This window comes from Haliotis rubra, unplaced genomic scaffold, assembly GCF_003918875.1.
Source record: "Haliotis rubra isolate DU_JTF1 unplaced genomic scaffold, ASM391887v1 Scf18, whole genome shotgun sequence".
In the NCBI taxonomy this organism is placed as follows: domain Eukaryota; kingdom Metazoa; phylum Mollusca; class Gastropoda; order Lepetellida; family Haliotidae; genus Haliotis; species Haliotis rubra.
Window position 1 is genome coordinate 2,711,955 of NW_025765780.1, and position 26,456 is coordinate 2,738,410.

The 26,456-nt window shown below is 38.6% G+C and overlaps 1 protein-coding gene across 1 annotated transcript; it reads left to right on the top strand.

The window, feature by feature from the left end:
• Window positions 1–127: 127 nt before the first annotated feature.
• Window positions 128–24,485, top strand: LOC124273373 (methylenetetrahydrofolate reductase-like). The gene is given in 12 exon segments (XM_046708613.1): window positions 128–164; window positions 2,756–3,009; window positions 5,715–5,956; window positions 6,692–6,808; window positions 7,884–8,077; window positions 8,641–9,207; window positions 10,335–10,457; window positions 10,460–10,519; window positions 16,747–16,845; window positions 17,576–17,698; window positions 19,744–19,933; window positions 21,345–24,485. Coding segments are annotated over 11 exon segments (1,989 nt in total). The 5' UTR covers window positions 128–164; window positions 2,756–2,767; the 3' UTR covers window positions 21,377–24,485.
• Window positions 24,486–26,456: the final 1,971 nt, after the last annotated feature.

Sequence of the window (26,456 nt, forward strand, 5' to 3'; positions counted from 1 at the left end):
ACTGTCTCATCTCGTCATTGGACACGGTATAGTGTTCCCAGTAATCTCCCCTTAGTACACAGATTGTCCGCAAGGTTGACCTATAATGCTCAATTTTGATTGGTTACTGATAGCATAAATACGGCGAAGCCCCAACATACTACCTCTTCGTTAGTTATCAATCGGTAGGTAACAGTGACTTCTCGTCGCAATATATTTCTAAGTTTTCTATGGCACAAATTGTTCAGCAACTACAAATGCATATAATTTTATTCGTTAGACAAAAGATCACTTGTCCTTGGAAAATTAACCTTTCAAGCGCAGAGATCGTGGTTTTGTAATATTAGCATTATTTGAGACATTTAGTTTTGACAATGAGATTGTGTGGAGAAAGGATGCATTTAAACAAAGGATGCTTTTGTAAACTTATATTGACTGCTGCTAGTCATCCGACGCACAGAAGAAACATTATCATTAACCTGTTGCAATTGAAATGAATGCTGAGGCTTATGGAGAAACATCCCAAATGTCAAACCGTTTTAGTGAAATATCTGTCAGCTGTCAGATCAGCTGACATCTGTCAAATTAACAGGTACAAGTCTTTTGTAAAAGTATACGTTATGATCTATTATCATGTACACGATTTATTACTACGATTATGTCTGATTATAAGGAAAGGCATATTCAGTCATGACTTAGGGGAATATGACAAATTACTAAATGTTTGGTCATGCATTACACTTTCCTTGTTTTGAAATAATACTGGTATTAATTCTTGTTTGACACAATTTATGAGTAGCTATGACATTCCACAGACAACAAAATCTTTTCAGTTCATGTATGAGAAGAAAATAAATGTTTTGCTCATATGTGTGTTGCTAACTTCAGGTAAGTTTACCATAACATTTTTTAATGGGAATAAGGTATAAATACTCAATGTGAACACACGCTTGTAATCACACATTTTAGAAATGTTTTAACTTTTATATCATCCTTAAGAAAGATGACATCGGTCTGACCATACAGTAATTCATAAAGGTTTCCCAAATATTTATGTTCAGCCATAAAAAACATCTCAAGACACACAATGGTTTAGGATGAATTACTATCAGTCATTAAACCACGCTCCAGCAATCTCTGTATTCAGCAAAAGAACTGGTGAGATAATTCCAGTCTTATTAATCAAGATTCAGTAGACTTGCCTCATTGTGTGTGTCAGTTTCTATGTGAAATAGGGGCTGTGGGGTAGCCTAGTGGTTAAGAGTTCCTCGCAACGCCAAAGACCCGGGTTCGATTCCCCACATGGGTACAATGTATGAAGCCCATTTCTGGTGTCCCCTGCCGTGATATTGCTGGAATATTGCAAAAAGCCATGTAAAAATACACTCACTCTTCCTATATGAAATGGGTGTTTTGAATGGTATCATGCACTGTAAGTTAAAAGTTAGATGGTCAGTTAAAAAATATTGCTGTTTCTTGTGATCTTTTAAAACTGACTGAATAGGGAGAAATATGTATTTTTCATGGTTTTTCTTTTATGAAAATAAATCTTTGAAAGAGCCACATATTCATTTTGTTACCACAGGGGCAGGCGAAACAGGAACAAATAAAAATGTAAACATTTACAATGATTGTTCTAAAATGCACATGAGGATAACTGAAAATTACAGCCACTTACTATCTAACTCACAGTAGACATTGTAAAATGAACAAGGTATGAAGGTGACAAGTTTTCCTTTTTGCTGACTCGCTTGTATTCCAAAAGGCACAATGGCATTGATTGATAACCCAGTGGCGCTTCTGTCCAAGCATCATTCCTTTAGTTATTTTGTGTTGACCTTCATTGTCAGATCAACAGGTCTTCCTCTTGATAAGATAACAAACGTCTCGGATATATTTCCTGTTTAAGGAGCATGTTGCAATGTTATAGAAGCATGCACCAATTCTCTTGTTGTGAAATATGCTGAATAATGAACTGCTCCAAATGTTTTTGTCAAGCAGTTGATCCCAATACTGGCAGGATCTATCTTCCCGTTTCAAACACAGGTGGTTAAAGCACTGGTTTGTCACGTGGAAGACCCAGGCTCTATTTCCCACATAGGTACAATGCATGAAATTTCTGGTTTCCCCCGCTGTGATATTGCTGGAATATTGCTAAAAGCAACATAAAACTATACTCACACACACAAAATAGAAGAGAGTGATACGTAACAATATTGGGTGGGCAGGCTTGGTTGAGGCATGATTTGGTATCCCACTTTGATTGACGGGTGCTCATGATGTTGACCACATGGTGGTCTGATCCACTGTCATACAGCTGGACACTGCAGAACACAGCGTGATGCAACAAACAGTGAACAAACACAGATGCTACTTCCTGTATTATCGGATACAGCACTTCTGACAGTCTCACAGTCCATGGACCGTATTTTCTCCCCTACTGTAATGCTATTGTTCTAAATGAAGTAAAACAAGTATCATCTCACTATGGGGAAGGTGGCGTAGCCTTGCAGTTAAAGCCTTTACTCGTCACACAGAAGACCCGGGTTCGATTCCCCACATGGATACAATGTGTGAAGCCCATTTCTGGTGTCCCCTACCGTGATATTACTGTAATATTGCTGAAAGCGACAAAACCACACTCACTCCCTCATCTCACTATGGTTTCAGTTCAGTTTCTTTACAATTGCTTGCTTCCATCACAATTATATTTTCAGGTACTAAGTGTCAGTCGAGACTAGCAGCTACAGTGATCGTCTGTGTTTTATATTTTCAGTTCGACGGAGTCATGCCTGAGATAGACAAGCTGTGTCCCAATGCGAGCAGTCAGTCTGATAGCTCTTCCTCTGCATCCTCAGAAGGAGGAGCATCTCCAGGGTCATCACGGTCCCAGACCCCCCTTCACTGGACCCCCCGCTACCACAGACTGATTGACCGCATCAATCGCAGGATCGGTTCTGGAGATCACTTTTTCTCACTAGAGTACTTCCCACCCAGAACAGCCAATGGAGCAGTCAATCTCATTGGAAGGTGATTTTCATAGACACATATTTCTTTCACTCCATTATTCCATTATTAAAAGTCTTAAATAAAAGTTTTCGCCCAACCGAAAAATTAACCCTATTTAGATGTTCTCATATTTCTTTCCGAATAATAAACACTTAATCCACAGAAAGCTCATTTATATTCATTAGAAGCTCATCGAGACCAACAACTGATAGAACCCAGTGAATTAGTAAAAAAAATAGCTCAAAAAGATATCTGGAGCCATGGAAGTTGCAAAGCATAATACATTATTATTCTCAAAAAAATGCTTTACAAAATGCATTGAAACTTTATATGGATGTGTCTCTGATCTGATAAGAATATGAATAGTGTTGTGTGCTCTCACTTGAACCAGACCACACAATTCAGTCACAAACCCCAACCTGAATTTACTTGACTGGTGAAGATTTCACCACATATAACCATCAGGTCATTTTGAAAAGTCATTAATTTGACAACACATTTTATGCTCCGAGAAGCACTAATCTAGCACTCCGTTGCATTGTCTTTTATGGGATGTGGTGTGTGTAACTTTCTTTTGGCTCATTAACATGACATGACAGTAAACTCCAATATCAAGATGAAAAGGGGCGGTGGGGTAGCCCAGTGGTTAAAACGTTCACTCGTCACACAATAGGCTCAGGTTTGATTCCCCACATGGGTACAATGTGTGAAGCCTATTTCTGGTGTCCCCTGCCGTGATGTTGCAGGGTTATTGCTCAAGTAGTTAAAGCGTTTGCTCATCACGCCAAAGAGCCAGGTTCGATTGCCTATATTGCGTGATATTGCTGGACTATTGCTAAAAGCAGCGTAAAACCATGTTCACTCACTCACTCAAGATGAAAATGTCACACTATGTCATTGTCAATGTATTTTTTCTGGTTAATTTCATGATCACATTTAGTTCATTATTTACAATATGTATTAAGCTGGTGGTATTTCAGTGTTGTTTAATCTGGTATGCTTGGTATGAAGTACAGAGTGACCATCCAAAACGCCCAACACTGATTTAGGTTACAAAAAAGGTTTAAGCCGGTTTATCAGGAAAACACCTGTTTTGTAATCATTTGAAAAATTGCCTGGAAACATGATAGAATGGCATTTGAGAAGGCCTACAAAGACACAGATACCTGTCTTCAAAAATCACTTTACTTTGGAGAGCAGAGCACAATAAAGGGGAACAACTCTGCAAGATATTGCATTATGGAAAGTGAGGACATTTTCTCCCTCTGTTATTGAGCTGAACTCTGGCTTAAACTTTAAAGAACCTTCCTTACTCTGCTGATATGGTGTTGTAACTGCCTAAATGCATTCAAAATGTTGTTTTTACAAATAATGATGGGAAAATAAGGATGTGTTGCATTTGCCCATGGCTTAGTGGCAAAATACCACTAAAAAGTTAAAATATTCAATCAAATTTGCCTTACACTATCAAAAGGCATTATGAAAGGAATTGATTCTTTCCCTTGAGATCTTTGGTTATCCAGCACAGATATCAGATAACCAGAGCTACCGTCCTCCATTATCTGGTGAAAGTGGGATATGTTGGACTTTGACATTATGACAAGCGCTGCATGGAAATCTACAGAACGGTCACAGTTGTCATCCTGGTTTGACAATACTGTTGCAATAGAGGGGAGTTTCAGAGTAGCTCACCATTCCCTATGAATGATAGAGCTGAGGCTCATTAAAGAACAGATATTTCCATTCTAGAAACCCATCCAAATTTTTACACTTTGATAAAACATTCTTTTGTGGAAAATATTACGTTCTTCATTGCCTCTATTTATATAGTCCAATGCTACAGCTGTGCCTAGCTGTTGTGTGCTGATCTTTATTATGCATGACTCACCGTTCTTTACATTCTCATGGGGCCCTAAATGAGTATTTTGTTTGCGTGAATTTAAAACATGCTGACAGACATTATACTGATTTGCATTGTTTTGTTGTAAAAGGTTTAATTAATGTTTTAATATTGTTAGTTAGCATGATGTAACAAACATTGTGCATTATATTTTCGGAGATTTAAATGATTTTAAACATATATGAAAATATTTAACAATTATTTTCACTCCATACTGTCATGTGACGTCATAACCAAAGTCAACTCTTACACAGCTTTGAATCATATAACGTGGGGTCAAGCGACATATGTTTTTTAAAACAATTTGAAATCAATCACTTGAGTGTCAAATTTAAAGTGGATCCTATCCATTCAAAGTGTAAATTATATGAAATGTTCTAGATAATGATTACCTGACAACCAGCTGTCCATTCCTGGAATATAATAGAATGTGACAGGTGTGTTGTATTGGAATACAGCCACATTAGTGTGAATTGTCTGGTCAATTATTTATAGACTGCTGCCATATAGCTGGAATAATGCTGAGGCGTATTCAATAAACAATCAAACAAAGTACTATTAGTATTTTTGTGATTAATATCATGTCCCTGCTATGAGTGAGTGAGTTTTACGCCGCTTTTAGCAATAATCCAGCAATGTCACGGTGGGGGACACCAGAAATGGGCTTTACACATTGTACCCATGTGGGGAATTGAACCCTGGTATGACGAGCAAATGCTTTAACCACTAGGCTACCCCAACACCCCACCACCCCACCACACCACCACCCCACCACCCCAACCCTGCTATGATGAGAGAAGATGTGACACAGTTACCATGGTTTCAGGTTTGAGAGAATGGGTCACGGTAAGCCCCTGTTCTGTGACATCACGTGGCACCCCGCGGGGGACCCGTCTAACACGGAGAAGCCCACCAGCTCCACCTGCATGGCTGGCACCATGCTCAACTACTGCGGCATCGAGACCATGCTCCACATGACCTGCTGCAACATGACCATCGACACCATCAAGTCCAACCTACAGAAGGCCAAGGACCTTGGCATCAGGAACATCCTGGCATTGAGAGGAGGTAGGCTGTTGCTTCACTTAGTTAGCATCATGTACACAAGGCTGGATAATCTGATAGGGAGAGGGAGGGAGGCAGGAAAAAATGGCACAACAAATAATGGGATGCAAGAAGTATTCCCAGTTATATAGTGGTTTGAGAAAGCATGAAAAATTGGTTTAGTTTGATTCCTCAAATGCTACATTTGAACATTATACAGCTACTTGTCATTTCAAATTGGGAAAGAGGGGTAATGAAAAAATGTTCCTAGGGTCACCTGTGGTGAGCTTGTGTGTGTCATGTGCATGTGTCTGTATCACAAGTGATCATTTAAGGGGGGCTACTGGGTTTTCAGCCAGAGGAAGACTTAAGACACAGCTGATTTTCTTTTGGAATTTCTGGCAAATAGGGTGTTATTATCTCTGATAGATAAATGTTTTAATTTTCCTCAGCATCTTAGCTGTGATAGGTTATTTTATTTGTTATCATACTATGGAAAGAATGAGAAAAGACTCAAACGAGTGTCATATATAGTACCACTTAAGTCAATAAAGTTTACAACTCTTTGAAGTTTGTTAATGAGTTAAAATTTTATTGATGAGTGTTAATGGATTTGATAGGAGATATCACTTGCTCTCGCCCAAGCGATTGTCCGTGTTGATATCAGTTATGGATCAGGATAAAGTTGTCAATCATGTAAAAATATTAGATAATGTGATGAAAGTTACGTTATGATGAGCTCATCCTCCACTATTTCAGACCCCCCTACAGAAGAGGACGATTGGAAACCAGTGGAAGGAGGTCTCAACTACGCCGTCGACCTTGTACGCCTCATCAAGAGGGAATATGGGGATCATTTCGTTGTCTGTGTTGCAGGTAGGCTTGTTTCACATTAAGTTTATGTTTAAACTTGCAATTTTAATGATACAGTTAAAATTTCTGAAAGCATGTTATCAGTTCATTTTTGGTTTGTGTTCAAGCAAGATTGGACTTTGAAATGTTTCATGTTTCCTGGACAGGTACTCTTGAAAATGATATCATCCTGATGTGTCCTAATCTGATTCGCATTACTAACTGGCCTAACATTTTCTGAGTTGCATTATTTGTGGATATACCATCAACATCTATTTTTTATTGCATAAGCAAAATATCCTTCTAATCAATAGATTTGATGTAGGGATTAGAGTGATATGTCTGTACTAGTGGTGATCCGATTAATTGAAATAATCGAAGATTGGTCGCAGTGACTGAACAACCAACCAATCGATCATGTTTTCTCATAATCGAAAACAAACAATTCCGGAACACTTGTTTTCATCAACAATATTTTTCACAAGGTTGGTTTTGTCTGTTACATTTCATAAGCACTATAAGCTCGTTCCAAGTCAGGATTGAATTTATCTTAAAGACACCTAGAAATTTATGTTCCTATCATACTAGTCATCCTTCAAAGATGTGAAATTTTGCCAAAAAAACCCAAATACCTACATGTTTTTTTCCTTATTTTTTTGTGCATTAACAAATTTCATAAATGACACTAACCAATTATTTTTGATGATTGATCGGTGGTAATGAACCAACCATCAATTATGAGATTTTAACCAATTCCCAACACTAGTCTGTACACACAGAGACATTTTGTTATACAATGTATATGTGTCAATCACATATTGCGATGTGTAGACCACCAACTAGCTGCATGATGAAAGGGACATAACTCTAATTCTACACTATTGAACATTATGTGTTTAATCAGTTTAGTCTGAAGTCCGCTAAATTGGCTGCTGTTGTTTTTAATGATTTCACCAGTACATGTAATATAGTATGTACCACATGCTGCTATTATATTTGGTTTGTAATACTGGTGTATCAGCTGCCAGTGTTTCTGGTGATTATGTGCTAAGTGTTTCCACGTAACATCCTCCTGTATAGTTCTATCCTCTGTCTCCAGGCTACCCCCAGGGTCATCCGGAGTGTACATCTTACAAGGAAGATCTCCGCTACCTCAAGGAGAAGGTTGACGCCGGAGCTGATTTCATCATTACACAACTCTTCTTCAAAGCTGAAACATTCCTTAAGTTTTTTAAAGACTGTCGTGAAATCGGCATCAACTGTCCAATACTGCCCGGAATTCTGCCCATCCAGGTTCGTCAAGATACATGAGAATCTTGTAGCATGACCTGTCAGATTTTAGTCCAAAAGTCATTCTGATTGTGATCACTGTAAACAACATGGGGGTAGCACCACTTGGGACTTTCTTTCCACATTTCACTGATATGACTGAAATATTGTTCCAAGCTATGTGAAACCCAACTGAGCTACTTGTAATGTTTATCTACAGGAGAAATATTGAGTCATAGAACAATACTTATTGTGGTGGTTTGGTGAGGCATAGTCTGCTGTGTGCTAAGGCGTTGTCCTCACAAAATTCCAATGTTCCTTAGTTGTCCATTTAAAACCATGCTTGACTGCCCAACACTGAGACATAGGTACAAAATGTGAAGCATGGGTACAAAATGTGAAGCATGGGTACAAAATGTGAAGCATGGGTACAAAATGTGAAGCATAGGTACAAAATGTGAAGCCCATTTCTGGTTTCCTTGCTGTTATATTGGTTAAATAGTACTAAAATCATTGTAATGATATACACTAACGTTACTCTGATGATGAGGTATTCAATGCCTGACATCCCCCCTTCATGTATCCAGGCCTACCAGTCCCTGCGACACATTGTGAAACTGTCCAAGCTGGAAGTCCCACAAGAAATTATTGATGCTATTAACCCTATCAAAGACAATGACGAGGCTATTCGCAACTTCGGTATTCACCATGCAGTGGAAATGTCCAAGGCCATGCTTCAAACTGGAGACATCCATGGCCTCCACTTTTACACCCTCAACAGAGAAGTTGCAACTATTGACATTCTCAAGAGACTCGGGCTCTGGAAAGAAGAAGTAAGGAAGCCGTTGCCATGGAAACTGACAGCAAATCATGCTCGGTGTAAAGAAGAAATTCGGCCAATTTTCTGGAGGTGCAGACCCAACAGTTACGTGTATCGCACATCAAACTGGGACGAGTTTCCGAATGGCCGATGGGGCAATTCTTCTGCTGCATCATTTGGTGATCTGCAATACTATCATCTGTTTTACCTGAAGAGCAGATCCACAAGGGATGAGCTGATGAAACTGTGGGGCGCGGAGCTGACGTGTGAGCAGGACGTGTGGGACGTCTTCACCAGCTACATCACAGGGGAACCAAACAAGAATGGAATTAAGGTATGTGAGCATCTATAACAGTCTAATCAAGGGTAACATTTGGGGGCTAAGTATGTAACACATATTGTAGTGTGACAGAATAAAGATGAATTTTATCATTCAGTTATTAGAAGAGGCATGTCAAGACCATTTAACAGGGAATATGATCATACTAACTACTGAACTAGTTGCCATGACGCCTGCATTTGTACTTTCCAGCGTCGGTTTGTTGAGATGTGTATCGTATCATGTATTGTACTATGACATATGAAATTCATATTGCAGTTATATGAATTGTTATAAGCCTGACAAGAATCAGCGTTGTTTATATAAGAAATATTCCATAACTCCAGACAGGCTTTTGACATGTAATAACTTTCAATAACAAATCTTCTGAAATGTCACAAAGTTCACATGTAAATTTACAAAACAAATTTTTAGAAGTATTGATGAATCTACCCAGATTTAACAAACTAAATAAATTAATACTTATAGCAAAAAGAATTCAATTAAATTGTCTCATTGCATGACAGATTTTGACAGAAGGTTAGACTGCAAGCGTACACACAAAAAAGGCTAATATTAGCTTTCGTACCAGTGGATAGATGAAATAACTGAGGTATATTGAGAGGTTCTATTTCAGGACATGAACTTGACAACTTGCAGTTTTTCTTATCATTTCTTATATTACAGATCTAATATAAATAGCAAACACTAACATTTAAACTTTATTATATTTTTAAAATTAATGAAAAATGGCAAATTGCCCAACTGAATTTGAGCTGGGTACAATTTATTTGGTTTCCAGAGCTACAGATAACTTTTTTGGTCATTGAGTTATGTACTCGCTTGTGTTCATGTCAATTGGGTATCCTAATTTTCCTTTGAGTTAGGTTACTCAAAAGAAAATTAGGATACCCAATTGAGATGAACGCAAGCGAATACATAGCTCAATGACCCCAAACATTATGTGTAGCTCTGCAAAACGCTGCCATATAGCTGTAATTTTGCTAAATGCAGCGTTAACCAACAAACCAACCAACCATCATTTCTGTTCAGCATAAAACTTAACTTGAATGTGCTGATGTAAGCCCTGTTTGACCTCATGTCCTACTTCCTGGTAACACAAATACATGTGATGCTTTCAGGTGACCAAAGTCCCCTGGGATGATGAAGAACTCTCTCCAGAGACGTCTCTGATTGCCAAGGAGCTGGGCGAGATCAACCGACAGGGCGTCCTGACCATCAACTCCCAACCTAGCGTCAATGGCGCGCTCCCTCCGAGGATCCCAAGGTCGGATGGGGGACATCCAACGGCTATATATTCCAGAAGGTGAGTTATGCCCAAGTCTATAATGGTTATGACAATTCTTTGTCTTTGAACCCAGGAGGTGTATTGTCAGAGGATAGTTGTATACTGATGGGAAGAAATTAGGCAACACATACCAGTATAGCTGTATAGGGTCGTGCATGGTTAGTAAAGATCAACAGACACAAGGGAAAGCATCTGTTGTGCCACTTGAACACTGTTGTGTCATTGTGTCGCTGAATGATCTCTGGTCAACCTTGGGTGTAAGCAAAATGTCATGGAGGATCTAATTCCTGGTATCCCTGTCCTTTAGTTTCTGCCGTCAGTGTATTTTGATACGAAGTGGCCTGACACAACAAATGTTATATTTGTGATAACTCTTTCTCGGTAAAGTATGAACGCTAGTACTTTTATGAATTGAGTCCCATCCTGGATTCAAACCCACACCCAAACCTCCAGCTGAGTGGCTGGATTCAACTTGTGTGCTGGTGATTTGATGCCTCACTCTCAGTGTGGGTTCGAATCCCAGATAGGACTCAATCCATAAAAGGTCAAGAATTTTGCTTTACTGAGAAAGTGTATTCCCAAATAGAACACATTTTACATTATATTATTTACAAGTCAGTATTTGTTTGCATGACTACAGGTAGGTCCCAGTTTAGTGTGTTGACTCTAAGTAAGAGGCCATTTCCAATCAAAGAAAGTGCTATTGCTGTCATTATTGTCATACATTAACTTAGAATCAGGGTGATCATAGTACTGAGATGGCTTTAGAAACTGGACCTGGTCATTTGACGGTCTCCGCTTACAGACTTTCTTTTATGTCTGTTTCCTCTGACAGTGAAATACAGAGCCCAATTTCACAAAGTTATCATAGCGCTATGACTGTGGTAAGTCTGTGTTCCAGTATAGGAGGTACGACTGTCGTAAGTCTATGTTCCAGTATAGGAGGTACGACTGTCGTAAGTCTATGTTCCAGTATAGGAGGTACGACTGTCGTAAGTCTATGTTCCAGTATCGGAGGTACGACTGTCGTAAAGTCTATGTTCCAGTATAGGAGGTACGACTGTCGTAAGTCTATGTTCCAGTATCGGAGGTACGACTGTCGTAAGTCTATGTTCCAGTATAGGAGGTACGACAGTCATAGACCTACGATAGCTTTGTGTAATGGGGCCCGGGGCTTTGATGTAACAAGTACTAGCATTCTGTGTATCAAGGTAACCAGCCCTGTAGAAATGTAGGGTGGTGAGAAACACGATGGATAGAAATTAACCCTACCTTGTTAGCTCTGTGGGTTTGGGATTGTTTTTTTCAATAGTTTAGATAAGTAGAAATTCATTCTAAAGTATTATGTATTATTATTATCTGTGTTAATGTATGTTTAGGAAATGTCTTAGTTAAGTCAGTTCTGTGTCTGTTAGATTCAATCTGTATTAATGTGTAGCCGTGTTATTAAAGGTTAACCCATTACTTGCAGGACCCAGTGTTAATACACATGTGGGGAAATGTAAGGGTCGTCAGTGGTGGCAGAATTTGTCTACTTGCATGTATCTTATCAGTGTATTGGGCACAAAGTCTTTAGTTCTGATTGCATTACAGAAAATGAATACAGTATATAGTTATCTGTTGTCTATAATGATCATGTCATTGCTTACTAACTGCTTCATTGGAATTCATTCAATCAGAACTGCCACTATAGTTTCAAGCTTATCACACCAACTGTCACTGCTTGCATCAGTAATAGTTATCCTTCATCTGCGGCTTCGGAGGCTGAAGCGAGTCACTGGCACAAGGATATATTTCTTGGCAAAATGAAACACTGTGCCCTTGATATTGGTCAATACAGTGTGTCCCCAAGTATAATATTTTGTTCTTCCTTTGTTATTGTATTTCCTGACTTTTAATAGTAATACAAATCAAAACTTATTTGGAAAGAAAAAAAATGTTTCTTGGTAAACTGGTGAGCCATGATGTATATCTTATTAAAGTCCAGTGCATCGTATCAGCCTCAAGTTGGCAGCAACACGTCAGTTCACGTTGCCTGTGTAAGGTCTGAGTTCATGGCTCCTTACTTTCAAGAGGATGCCTCTCTATCAGCAATTCCTCGTCATGGCTGTGTGGTAGTACCATGTTTTTTAATAAGTATTAGGTCTGCCAAAAACCATCTGCTACAAAACATGTTGTCAAATATGGGCAATGAAAACAATGTTGGGAAACAAGTGAAAAGATTAAATGTCAGGTCAAAGAGTTACCTCCCTTTCCTTCTTGGCCATAACTGAAATAAGACAGGGTGACAGGATAGATAGACCACCTAACACTTTTTTTAATTCACATTTGTGAAATTTTAGGTTCGGAAATTCACAAAGCATGTAATAAATACGAAAATATTGTATAACATTTCCATTTAACAAGACGTGGCACCACATACAGCATGGTGGAATACAATGCTGAAGATGAGACCTTGCCATGATGTTCACAATATCGATGGTTGCATGTATTGGGTTCACTTGGAGGATCAGATGTAGAGGGTATGTTAGTGTTGTGGGAAGCAGTTTCCTGGTAGTATCACAGAAGCTGGAAGTTCCTGGAGTCTGTTTCAGGGATCAGTTGTTGATAGCATGAACAATGATGCTCTCGTGGAACAATTATATGTGGGACTTTCCGCAGAGTATGCGACAGCTATTGAAATATATGATAATTATGATCGATTTTGAAAGTTATTTACTCAATCTTTTCAATATTCTGGCTTGTCATATCTCAAAATTTCTCCCTGTTATCTAATCACATCTAATCATATTCATTTTTCATGATTCAGGGACTGAACCGTCCCTACCAGCTACAAGGAAGTTAAAGTAACAATGGCTGATTTGTAAATATGCAACATGCTATCAACGACTAGCCTCCGTGACATAGCCAGGAGACTGCTTGCTGCAACATTAAGCGACATAAAGGACTATCGGAGTGGGAGGAAGCATGTGCATTTTTGTCACATAATGGTTCATCATAGTAAGCAACAAGTTCGATTTCAGTAGGTTGGAAAATATTCAGTGATGAAACTTGAATGGACAAATATTTTCAGAACTTGATAATAGGAAATTTGCTTTTATGATTCTTCAAGAATGAATTCATAAAATGTGCAATCTATAGATATATCATCTATAGTATTTTTAATGTTTCTGGTATTTAAACTGAATAAAACAAAGTTAGCGATGATGAATATTTTGTGGGATTAAGAAGTGAAGACAGAGCACACAATTTGATAAAAAATATGCCCCAAAATATTCATCCTTGCTAACTTTGTTTGGTATATTTGCATCCATGGTGAACCAACCAAATGAACCCAGAACATGCAGCCTTCATCTACGTCCCTAGGCCATGTGTACTATGCATAGTGAACTTGTCACACTAGAAAGCAAACCTTTGAAATGTCTTCACAGAACAGTTACAACATTCAATGTTGAATTGTGTTGAATTGATCCTGTATTTCATCTTGCTAGCGATGGTCAGCGCCTGGCTGGACGTCGTGTTCAATACCGGCTAGCCAGTGTTGCTGTCGGATACGGCTGGAGCTAGCCCTGTAGACCTGACCCAGGTATTACTTGGGCGTGGCACCCATCCCGGGGTGTAACACGTGTAAAATTACTTGGACATGTGATGAATGTACAACTCACCGATTTACAGTAAAAACTGTTCATTTGCCTCTTGACGAACAAATTCACTAATGTTTAATTTTTTAGGTATCACTAGGGTTTGACAAATATACTTCTTCACTAGACGAAATGCGATCATACATTCAGAAATGTTAATGATATATATACGAGCTATTTTTCTGTTTTCCTTTGACACATTAAAGTGGTGAAAATATATAAATGAAAACTAAATCTAAGGGACTGTTGTAATTTATGGCTGGGTGTGTGTGTGTTATGATGATTCTTTTTTTTTCTTTTTACATTTTTTATTTTCACTCATTTATATTTTGTTCATTAATATTAATTTTTTATTATTTTTTATGGGGGGAGGGCACCCAATTTTGTTCAGGGGATGGGGGATCATCAATTTTGTACACATGTACTGGGGGGTGTCTTTGATTTTGTACATGACATGCAGGGGGATTACTTAATTTGTGCATAAATTTATTTTTATTTTTATTTTTTATTTTTTTTATTTTATTTTATTTATTTTTTTGGGGGGGTCATTCACAATGTACATGCTTCTCCAGAAAAATCACTATCATCATCATCATCATCATCACACACACCCCAGCCATAAATTATGTACTAAAGGTTTTGTCATCTAAAAAATTTGCAGTGAAACTGATTTTCTTTGATTATCATTGGCTACTTGAACTTGATATTTGTCAAACCCATCTGTATGTACTCATACAATGCTTGCAATAACTAGATGATGCCAACATTAACATATGGTTTGTTTGCCTTCACCTCACCAAGCTGACTTGTGCCATGTTCTGTAGTGTGATCTTAGTGATACTTTGATCGTAAACCTATGTTTAAACATGGGACCGACGATCACCCTGGCACTGTGATCACAGTTTGGAATGGGGCCCTGTCCATTCAAAATGGCAACTACAGCAATATTTGTCCATCCCCCCTTTCAGATTGACAAATTTTGCTACAGTTTCCATAGCGTGAACATATTTGAATCAGTTATCTTTTATATATATTACATTTACAAATAAAGCATGTTGACTTTGAAAAGAATAACAATGAAAAATGCATGAAATGTCTACCCACTCAAATTTCACTTGGTAATGGCAAACCAACATATATTAAGAAAGGCTCAAGGGAATATTGGTTTATCTTCTAACACTCGTCATGTACAGCATCTCAGCTGACTGTCACAGAAGGGAAAATTCAAGGGTTGTCCTAAGCTACACTAGGTAACCATAGTTACGTTAGACAACTAAGAACCTCTCAAACTGACATTGTTGCAAGGTTTGTAGAGAGGGTTGTCCAAAGCACTGGGTTACATTATACAACTAAAAGCCCACAGACATTCTGAAATCTGAAGTGCCATTCTTGAAATGCTAAAATTCAAAGTTAAAATTTGGTTCAGTGACCATCTTGAATTGTCCCTTTATTACCAGTCGTTAAGCACTCAACTCTATCATGACAAAAGAATATTGGCACCACAAAAACTGAAATCTATGGTGATGGCTGAGTATATGTGACAACATCGCTGTTCTTGCATATAACACATTAACTTTGAAATCACTGTCTTGCATGATATCAGTTCAGTTAGGATGTGCTTCAATGAATATGATATCAATGGTCAGTAATGATCTTTGTAACTTCATATGATGTCAAAGTTCAGTTAAAATATCAATAGAGTTCCCACAGGCTTCACAAGTCCATGAATTGTGGTGTTGAAAAATTCTAAATTGTATAAATGTGCCAAACATTTCTTTTTCTTTGTCAAAGATTGATTAAAAGTTGAGCTTACAATGTATGATGTCATAAAGTTTTTTTCTCATTAGCAAAAATTAATACAAATCTTTGTCAGTGTAAATCAACAAATTGATCAGGGCCTCGTTCCTCAAAGAGATCGTAGCGCTACGACAGTCGTATGTCTATGTTAAACATTGTTAAAGTATGAGAGTTACGACTGTCGTAGCGCTACGATCACTTTGAGGAACGGGGCCCTGGAACATAGCATATGAACTATTGGTAATGGCCTTGACATTGCTCGGGTGTTTCTGGTCCTATGGTGGCCTGTTATAACAACAGGAGTGTGATGTTTGTCTCAACTTCTAACATTCCAACAGTGATGCATGTTTTTGTATCGAGCATGCACAGACTTTAGCGGTACCATGATTGTGCTTGCTCTCATATAAGCCTGCTTGTCTTTGAATAGGCCTTGCAAGTTCCAATTTGAAATAGCTGCTGCCAATATTATTTTGTTATGATGGAAGTTAACAATTTCAAAATGGGTGTCTGCTTGAGCACATTAATACTAAAACACTGATGATATTTAATTACTAATTAAGTATGATAAGGAATAACATCACCCTCATATCTGTTCATACTGGTCTAGATTTGTTAAGATATCCAAAATTATGTGCCACAGATTCATCGTTTAAATCACCATGACAGTCAGGTTAATTCTGGGCATGTATAGCATATAAAGGAACAGACTCGAGGGTGATATTTTTCATATATTTTCGAACATTCTTCAAGAAGCAAATACATTGTGGACTGTAGAGGTTGACTGTATTTGTGTGTTCTACTTGCCAGGCGTATGTCGAGTTCTTCACGTCCAACGCTAATGTTGAAGCCTTGAGGCAGATCCTTCCTGAGTATCCCCTAGTCAACTTCCACATCCTCAACAAGAAGGTACGAGATTTCCTCTCCAAGTGACAGTGTGGAAGCTCGAGTATCAGTGATGATAACATATACATCCAGAAGTGACTTTAGCCTGGTGACAAACCCCTCTGATGCTTCCAAACCAAGGATCCTACCCACAACAAATCTTGGATTTAAATCTATGATCAGTGGATCCTGGTATGGTAAAGGGATGCAACTCTGGACAGAGCCTTAGAGCACAGGGCTCTAATTTTGGTTAAAAATTTAAAAATTACTGGACCCACAAATCATGTGTCATTCCTAAAATGTATGTTGCATGCAGACTTATGGTGACAGAAAGGTTTTTATGGACAAGTGTGATTTGTAAACTAGACCATAGTCTAGATTATAGTTGGCAAAAAATCATAGTAAAAGACAAGTCCAGTGAGGTAGGCATTATCACTAGCTTCAACAGCTCCTACCTGTGATACCCGTGAAGATCTGGGTTAGAATTGGCCTTCAGCAACCCATCCTTGTCGTAAGAGGCAACTAATGGGATCGGGTGGTCAGGCTTCCTTACTTGGTTGACACATGTCAACGTATCCCAATTGCGTAGATCCATGCTCATGCTGTTGATCACTGTATTGACTGGTCCAGACTCGATTATTTACAGACAGCTGCCATACAGTTGCGATATTTCTGATGTTGTGTCTATTTTAAATGTAATGGGAATCAATTCTCAAAACATCCATGACAACAATGCTGTATTGTTTACTTTCAGGGTGATGAGAATTACACTAACTGCCATGAGTCAGAGCCGATAGCTGTCACGTGGGGGGTGTTCCCGGGGAGAGAGATCGTGCAGCCCACCGTCGTCGATCCCATTGCCTTCAAGACATGGAAGGTACTGAGATAGTTCTCAATAGCTGATGGTCACAACAGGTGTAACAGAGACAGACTTTTAACAATTAATTTATCTGAACTTTAACAATTTGCATCCATCCAATTTCCTTAAGAAAGTACTCTAGCTCACAATCCACTCATAATGCCTCACATGTCATGCACACATATACAGTCATCCCTCACAATAACGCTCTTCGTGACAGCGCAGTTTCGGTTACACACCGGGATAATCTGTGGCTCCATAAAAAAAACAAAAGTTCCCCTGAGTTCACACATCTTCACATCATCGAAATTAGCCACATTTGTGCTCAGGTTAATCATGTTGTAAGAACATCATACTGATACTTGACAACATCATGCTGATACATGATAACATCATGCTGATACATGATATCATCATGCTGATACATGATAACATCATGCTGATACATGATAACATCATAACATCATACTGATACATGATAACATCATGCTGATACATGACAACATCATGCTGATACATGATAACATCATGCTGATACATGATAACATCATGCTAAAACATTGTTACGACAATACAGCAATACACAAAAATGCACTTCGTCTACGTATTTCATACACCCAGATCACCTCCAGATATTTTACTTTTATTCTGTTTCACACTCCCTGAACCATATTATTTTCTGCTCCACCCAACCCTAACTGCAAGGCAACAGCTGTAATTTAAGCAAGTCCTCACATTCCTCCAGGTCAGGACTTTTGAATCTCCCATCTCACTGGGGCTCCATTTCAATTTAGATAGAGTTGTTGTTTTCTATCCAAATTATATAGTTTCATAGGCAAAGCGTTCATCTGTTCAACATACACAATGATGCTTACAACAAACTGGATCCTACAATGTTAATGATGAGTTTACGTAAGTACAGTGACGACTGCCAACACTTCCGTACATCACTTCTCAAATACAGGGGGGCGGTGGGGTAGAGTAGTGGTTAAAGCGTTCACTTGTCACACCGAAGACCCGGGTTAGATTCCCCACATGGGTACAATGTGTAAAGCCCATTTCTGGTGTCCAACCCGCCGTGATATTGCTGTATTATTGCTAAAAGCGGTGTAAAACTAAACTCACTCACTCTTAAATACAGTGTATTTGTGTCAGAGATCCATGGTGATACAATAGACAGAAACATATTTTTTATATATCATTTGCATTCACCAACAAGCGTATCATACATGCACTCACACATGTCTCTGTTGCCCTAGAGCAAAACAAAATGGCTGCTGTAAAGTCGGTCATGTACTCATGTTGTATGCAAGTGTAGTTTCGTATTCAACATGAAGTTTTATGTCTGCATATTAACACTAGGTATATTTATCACATATTTATGACTATATGTCTATACATATGCATAATGTCCAACACTACACACAAATACACATGATGTTCAAATAATACATACACAAGATTGTATGTTCAGTATGAGAGAACTACAGCTTGAAAATATTTCCATAAAGATTTTACTCATGCAGGATATTTGGAAACCATCACATGCCAAATGTCTAAACTGTATTGGATTCATCACAAACTACCCTCACAGTCTGGTTTATACACAACAGCACTGTCAGCACATACAACAGAACCTTCTTCTCCACCTACAAGCCACTTATCTCCACACAGTCTACAGTCAAATCAGATTAAAGGTTAAGCAGTGAGATCTTGACACTAACAGGAAATGCATGGAGGGGTTAGATTTCCCATTCAAATTTTATCTCACCTGGGCAAGAACAGCCTTTATTGTGATTGGTTAATTTTTAATGCTATCTTATCATTACGTTTGTCATCTATTTTACCCGAAGATGTTTGAAGAAGGCATTAACAGAGTCTATGTATTTTTACAAAAGTATTTAATTTGCTGAAATGCTTGTTTATTTGTTACCCAAAGTGCATTTGGAGAAGGTATGAAGATTGGTTTTCATTTTCTCTAAATGAAACTCATAATTTTCACAAGACTTGCAGTTGTTTTGTTACTTCCTCAAGTTGCCTGACCAAAGTATCTCTGTCTCCAGGACGAAGCATTCGGGCTGTGGCTGGAAACATGGGGCAAGTTGTACGCACCCGATTCCCGGTCTCACAAAGTTCTGGAGGACATCAGCAACAACTACTACCTGGTGAACCTCGTCGACAACCAGTTCCCCAAGCCGTCCTGTCTGTGGGAGGTCATCAACAGAATGTTGGACTTGGCTGGCAACAAGACAGGTGAGGCTTATCACAATGGTTGAACCAGAAGCTGGCAGGGGTAATGGAGGCGAAGAACGATTTGACATGCCATGAGTGGTGCTTAAAATGTTGAATTAAATATATTGTATGTGAGTAATTATTATATATGATGTTGGAAATCTGAAAGCACAACCCTGTGACGAAATGGGTGTCTACCTTTGATGGTGGCGATATTTTACTTATATATTAAAAATATTCTTAGAACCGAAGCGAGGGAAGCACGTTGCCAACCTTTGCTTGATTTGCTCACATACAGAAAGACTGGTCATTTTTCTCTCTGTTGCGCAACCCTATTTGCGTTACAGTTTGCCTGTGGTACAATATGGAGATGGGTTCACCATAGTAATGCCTACCAAACACCAGGAACTATCCATCACCAAATGTCATGTGTCTCAGGTTGACAGGGACTTGAGATATTATGTCCTGTCAACGAAATGTAAAGTGAACCATTACTGAAAAACCCAGCCATGATAACCTCACTTGGCCATTGTGTGTACCAGTGACATCTGTCAGGGACCAGATGATTAGGGGTGGCACAATATAATTTATATGTGTATATATGTACATGTTTATTCATACATACACATACATAATACATATACATATACATCTACATATATACATCTACATATATGCATACATCTGCATATATATTTATAGATATATACATCCTATACATACATCTATATAAATATTCATTAATATTCATGCATAAAAAAAGAATGGGATCAAGATTCATGTATGTTTGTGACAAGATATACCACCATCAGAAGTAGTGTCATGGTGACTGTATTGACTCTGCTTCTTGCTTGTTGTTTAAGACTACACTCACCAATTTTCCAACTATGTAATGGCAATCTTTAAATAATCAAGTCAGGACCAGACAATCCAGTGATGACATGCATCATCCAAGTCAGCGAGCCCGACTACACGATCCCGTTAGTCGATTCTTACGCCAAGCTTGTTGAAGACTACGTCTAACCTGGATCTTCACGAGTTTAGTTTAATTGGAAGGAATTTAGCTTGTAACCATGTTTGTGCATGTGAACTATTGCAATTATGTTCCCTTTTTGAAATTTGGGGGGATTCAGGACAACCTCAAGAAATAAAGTTTGGTCAGGGTGAAGAGTCCAAGTGTGTTCGTGGGATCATGGGTGACCCCCATTATCTAAGAGTTGCTTTGCTTAGGTAAAGCATTAAAAAAGGCCCAGATGATCGTGGGTTTGAATCCCGATACACTCTCGGTTTGTTCCTAGCTTGGACAGGATCCTTCATCCATCCTGCTTACTGGTTCCACCAAAGTGGGTAAACGTCTAAGTCCTAAGACATTCAACTTTCTGTCCATTTTATGCCACTGTCCAAACCCACTCACTCACTCTTTGTGTTCCAGATGACCGGAACCAAGCCATTGTGGACAACTAGATCAACACCACCATGTTGTTCTGTATGACTGATCAAACAAATGGCATATTCCACAACAGAAGCAAGCACGCCATGTTTGGAACAAGCACATTACAAGCCATGCTGGCTTCACCCATGTCTTTCAAGCTTCAGATAGTGATGCACATGTAGCAATTTGGATGATACGGAGGTCCAGGGGACACACACAAGTCAGTCTATTCAAAGGTTGGAGAACAGATCAGTGCAGATATAGATTACCAATATAGCCTGAGATGTGAAGAGAAGAGGTGTGTGAGAAAAAGATAGGCTGTTCGGTGGAACTGCATTGAAGTGCTGTAGATTTCAGAGCTTGGCAAGGGTTCCAAGTGTCTTGGGCAAAAACTCTCAAAATGTACATACTTGAAAGCTGCTTGTCTGGGATTTTAGAGGCTTCATATGTTTCAGCTTTGAACTGCAATCTATTTCCATGAATGTGTTAAACATTGGCTTTGACTCCAGGTACTAGCCGCCTCACTAGTGTTGATTCATTAGGTTTTATATTTGACACCTTGAATGTCCTTGATTACCAAGTGCTACCATCCACCCAAATATCTCGTTTCTGAAAATGAATGAATTAGTTACATCAAGAAATGAATTATGGTGACTATATTTAAAGAGAGAGTGGAAGAGGATCGAGGGAAAGAGAGAAAAGATGGATGGATGGGTAGATGGATGTTTGGCTTCTAAATAATTGTCTTAATGTTATGTGCTGTATATCAAGGGTAAATATACGTCTGATGATTGTCATTGGCAGCTAATTGAAGCAGTCATAAAATGTCAAGTGCCATTGTTTCTTAATCTTTATATTGATGGTATTCAACAATCACAATATTTGAGAGTTATCCACCTTTGTATATGAGCGCTGGGATAGACTATGCTGATTTAGAAGTGTCTGTATTATAACGAGATCAGGGAAGTTCGGAATCTTATCTGTTTTGTCAGTGAAAGAAGGTCCCGTCATCTATCAGGACGTTTGTAAATGAACTGATTCTTGTAATAGGGTATTATGTTATTAATTGCCAATACCACATATATGGTCCATCGCTTTTAATGATTGTGAACCAATTCCTGAGTGTTTCAATATATTTTGTTGATTATTTATATATTTTGTATGGTTATATACTGATTTCATACTTTAGCTCTACACGTATCAATATCTGAGTTTACCTTCATGTTTCAAACGACGGGTAACATTAATGAATAACTATACTGCAAATTCTATTTGATTTGCAACATGCAAGGTTTGTGAAACAAGTCATTTCTTTTTTACCTTATGACTGATATACTTCTTACAGGGGCGGTGGGATAGCCTTAGTATTTGAGATACAGTCAATTTTAGATGTGACAAGTTAGCAGTTGTGATCTGAGTTGAGTAAGGGCAGTGGGATAGCCTAGTGGTTAAAGCATTAGCTCATCACGCCGAAGGCCCCATTGTGTGAGCCCATTTCTGGTGTCCCCCTGCCATGATGTTGCTGGATTATTGCTAAAATTGGTGTAAAACCATACTCACTCACTCTTCCAAATACTTGAATACCTGTTGTGCCATATCATCAGTGGCTTGGTCTGCTACTGCAGCAGACAGTCGGTGAGTTGAACACAAGCTGACGTGGTTGTTCAACAAAATTAAACTTGCGTAAAGATAGATATCTCTATTACAGGGGGATTTTGTGAAGTCATCTTCAGTTGAAATATTGTTTCACATGTTCTGATGTTGTGTTTGTCTGTTGTTTACCTTATGCCTAGATCAGCAGTGTTACAGCTATAGAACTGGTGATTGAGCTTTCATCTGCACACTTGTGATACGATGACATGCATCGAGTCACCGAGACTGACCACCTGACCACAATAGTCACCTCTTACGACCAGCACAGGTTAGCTAGGGACCAGTATTCTTACCCAGAATCTCTTGTACAATGGTTACGGCAAATATCAATCAGTATTTTGTTACATCAACCCTCAAGTGGTCTAGAACCTCAGATACTTGGTATATTTTTTATAGCTCTTCACTTATTAATATGCATATGATGGTTGGTCACTTTTGTCACTTTTGCTTGGGAAAACACCCTTCAATGTACATGGAATGTATTGCAGCGTATTCTCTACAATCTTTATACTTCTTTTCAAACTTATCACAGAATGTACAACAATATTGCTGCAGCACCTACGGTAGAAGAGTCGTGTATCTCAGTAGGTTTTGATAAGCACAGCGAGACTGGTGTGACCTCATGATGACATAGATAGAAAACGACTGTCAAATTGTAATTTTTGACATTTATTTACATTACATATCAAGTGTCCACTTATTATTCATTTCACGATCAGTCAATGTGAATCGCTCAAAATTCTAAATGTCTCTTATTATTGTCTGAAAGTAGTTTCCCTGCAACTACAGCATGTGATCAGTGTTGATCGTAGAAGGAAGAAATTCATTATTGATGTTGCTTAATACATACTCAGGTTCAAATCACACGAGAAGGGATATGGTTTACCTCACAAATACAACAAACTGCGAGAGGACCAACATAAAACCTTTATCCCACTACGTAAAAGCTTTTCATGTGGACAGGCCACATTCCAAACAGTAAAGATGACAGTACTTGTTAAAATCATCTGAAACTTTGGATGAGGTAACTGTTTTTATTCCACATCGTTGTCCGCATTTACAGTAGATGTTATTTGTTGTTTTATGTAAGGTTTTAAGAGAGGTTCTTGTCGCATTTCTCCTGGTTTGCTGCTGTTCTTGAGTTGAGACATTGGGTAGCTGAATGGGTAGTGCTAGTCAAGAAGCAAGCCTGAGTGTATTTTAAGAATATCCGTGTTATTACTGCTAAACCTATTCTTCATCGTCTTGGCAATATTGTGTCATGCATATATTTGATTGTGTTAAAGTGTTATCAGAATCTATATGCCGTGTAGACCAGAAGTAACATGTAATGGTGATTTGCAGCCACACGGATGTCATCTGTAAAGTGTAGTTGTGGCACTGCTTTTTTCCAGCATAATTCTATTTATTGTTACATTTTATAGCACACTGTATGAATGTGTCTTTGTGATTTATGTTGACAGTATTAAAGGTTGAATTTTATCATGATTATATTTGTGTCTGTTTTATGTGATCGTCATCCAACTGTGCAGCACACTGGCAGCAGAGTTGCCTCCCTTGGGCATGTCAGATCTGCTCAAATCGTCTGATGCCTCTGTGAGTGAAGATCCGTCAAACCCCAGGGTTTTACCTGGACTCACAAGCGCACGTGTGTGTGTGTAGCCTAGTGGTTAAGGCGTTAACTCGTCACGCCGAAGACCCGGGTTTGATTCCCCACATAGGCACAATGTATGAAGCCCATTTCTGGTGTCCCCTGTTGTGATGTTGCTGGAATTTTGTTAAAAGTGACATAAAACTAAACCAAACTAAACAAGGTCCTGGCGGACGATACGAGGGTCCTGTGATGGGTGAAATGATGCAAGTAACTGCTCTGATAGAAACAACTAAACACTTCACAAGGTCATAGACGTGTTGTAGGTACAGTGAATAACATTGTGCGTCCCTCTGGACACAGTGAGATTTTTTTCTACGTCTATTCTCTACATTTGTGCTTACTGGACGCACATTTGCGCTTGGCGTAAAAACCTGAAACCCGCTCTTGAACATCAGATCAGCTGAAATTAATAATTGGCACATGAGTCAGTGTCAAGGTTTCATAATTCTTGGTAATTATGTCAATCTGGCAATGATGTTGTGCTCAAAATGTTTTGGATACTCAATACACCAAACTTTTACATTCCACAGTTACATCTGGACCCGAAATTGCATGCTATCAAGGGAGGGATTTGAAAGACAATTGTTTCAGAAATGTGTGTCAAGATCGAGAGTATCTTTAGATTAAAAGTCCCTGGTTGGCAAGGTCCAGTGGATGTATTCTCAGGTCTTCACACAGATTTACATCAGAGCAACATTTATTTTAATGTGAGGACTTCTTTCCTCACGGATGAAAATCCAGAATTCAACTGTGATATAGATATGTCGTTGTCACAGACCAAACTCAATGTCTTGTTTTATTGACACCTGTGTGTCTGCCTGCCTGTCTGCTAATGACAATATTCAATACACAGCTGCTATCACTGACCACATGCAATTTGAACTTAACACCAATCAGGCTGTACACCATAAACAAAATGCATTGATTTATGGCCCGAGTTCGGTCTCTCTCACATTATGTAATTACACAGACAGGCAGGTGTGATACTTGAACACATGACATGTTATGATGTCTGTTGATTGCAAAATGTTATACACAAAAAATGAGCATGTATTTACAAAACCCAACATCTCTTATATATACACACACAATGACCCGTGAGGGCATCTGCAAATGAACCAGCCGTTACACTTGAGTGCACACCCACCCGCTCTGACTGGGTTCGGTATCCCGGCTGCTTCGTTTCTTGGGAAGTAAACCGAAGTACACAATATTGCACTTTTGAATTGCGATTGTACGCTTAAAATTTTGTTTATATGTTTTTTCATAACCAGCAATGTATATTATATGTCATGAATAAGTGATAATTGTGTTTTAATTATGTTTGATTTTTTGGTTGCATGTGACCTTTAAGAATTCTTAGGGCTACGAACATTTCGAGAATAAGGGCCCAGGTCTGTATTGTGATACACATTACCATATATACTGTCAGGAGTATTTTCCAAAGTGCACTTGGAATAATCATAAATATTACAAAATACTTACAAGAATATTCTGATTTTGTATTAAATTATGCTTGAACGGAATTATGTAACACAAAATGAACAAGTTGAACCTATTAACAAATCCTTTAACTTATAGTTTAAGTAATTTCAGACAGCGACTGCCCTTATAAGTTATTACTGACAGTCTATACCTATCATCATCATGAGGGGTGATATGATGACATGTGGTGCAGTGGGGTAGACTAGTGGTTAAAGCGTTCGCCCGGGTTCGATTCCCCAAGTGGGTACAATGTGTAAAGCACATTTCTGGTGTCCCCTGCAGTGGCATTGCTGGAATATTGCTAAAAATGGCATCAAACC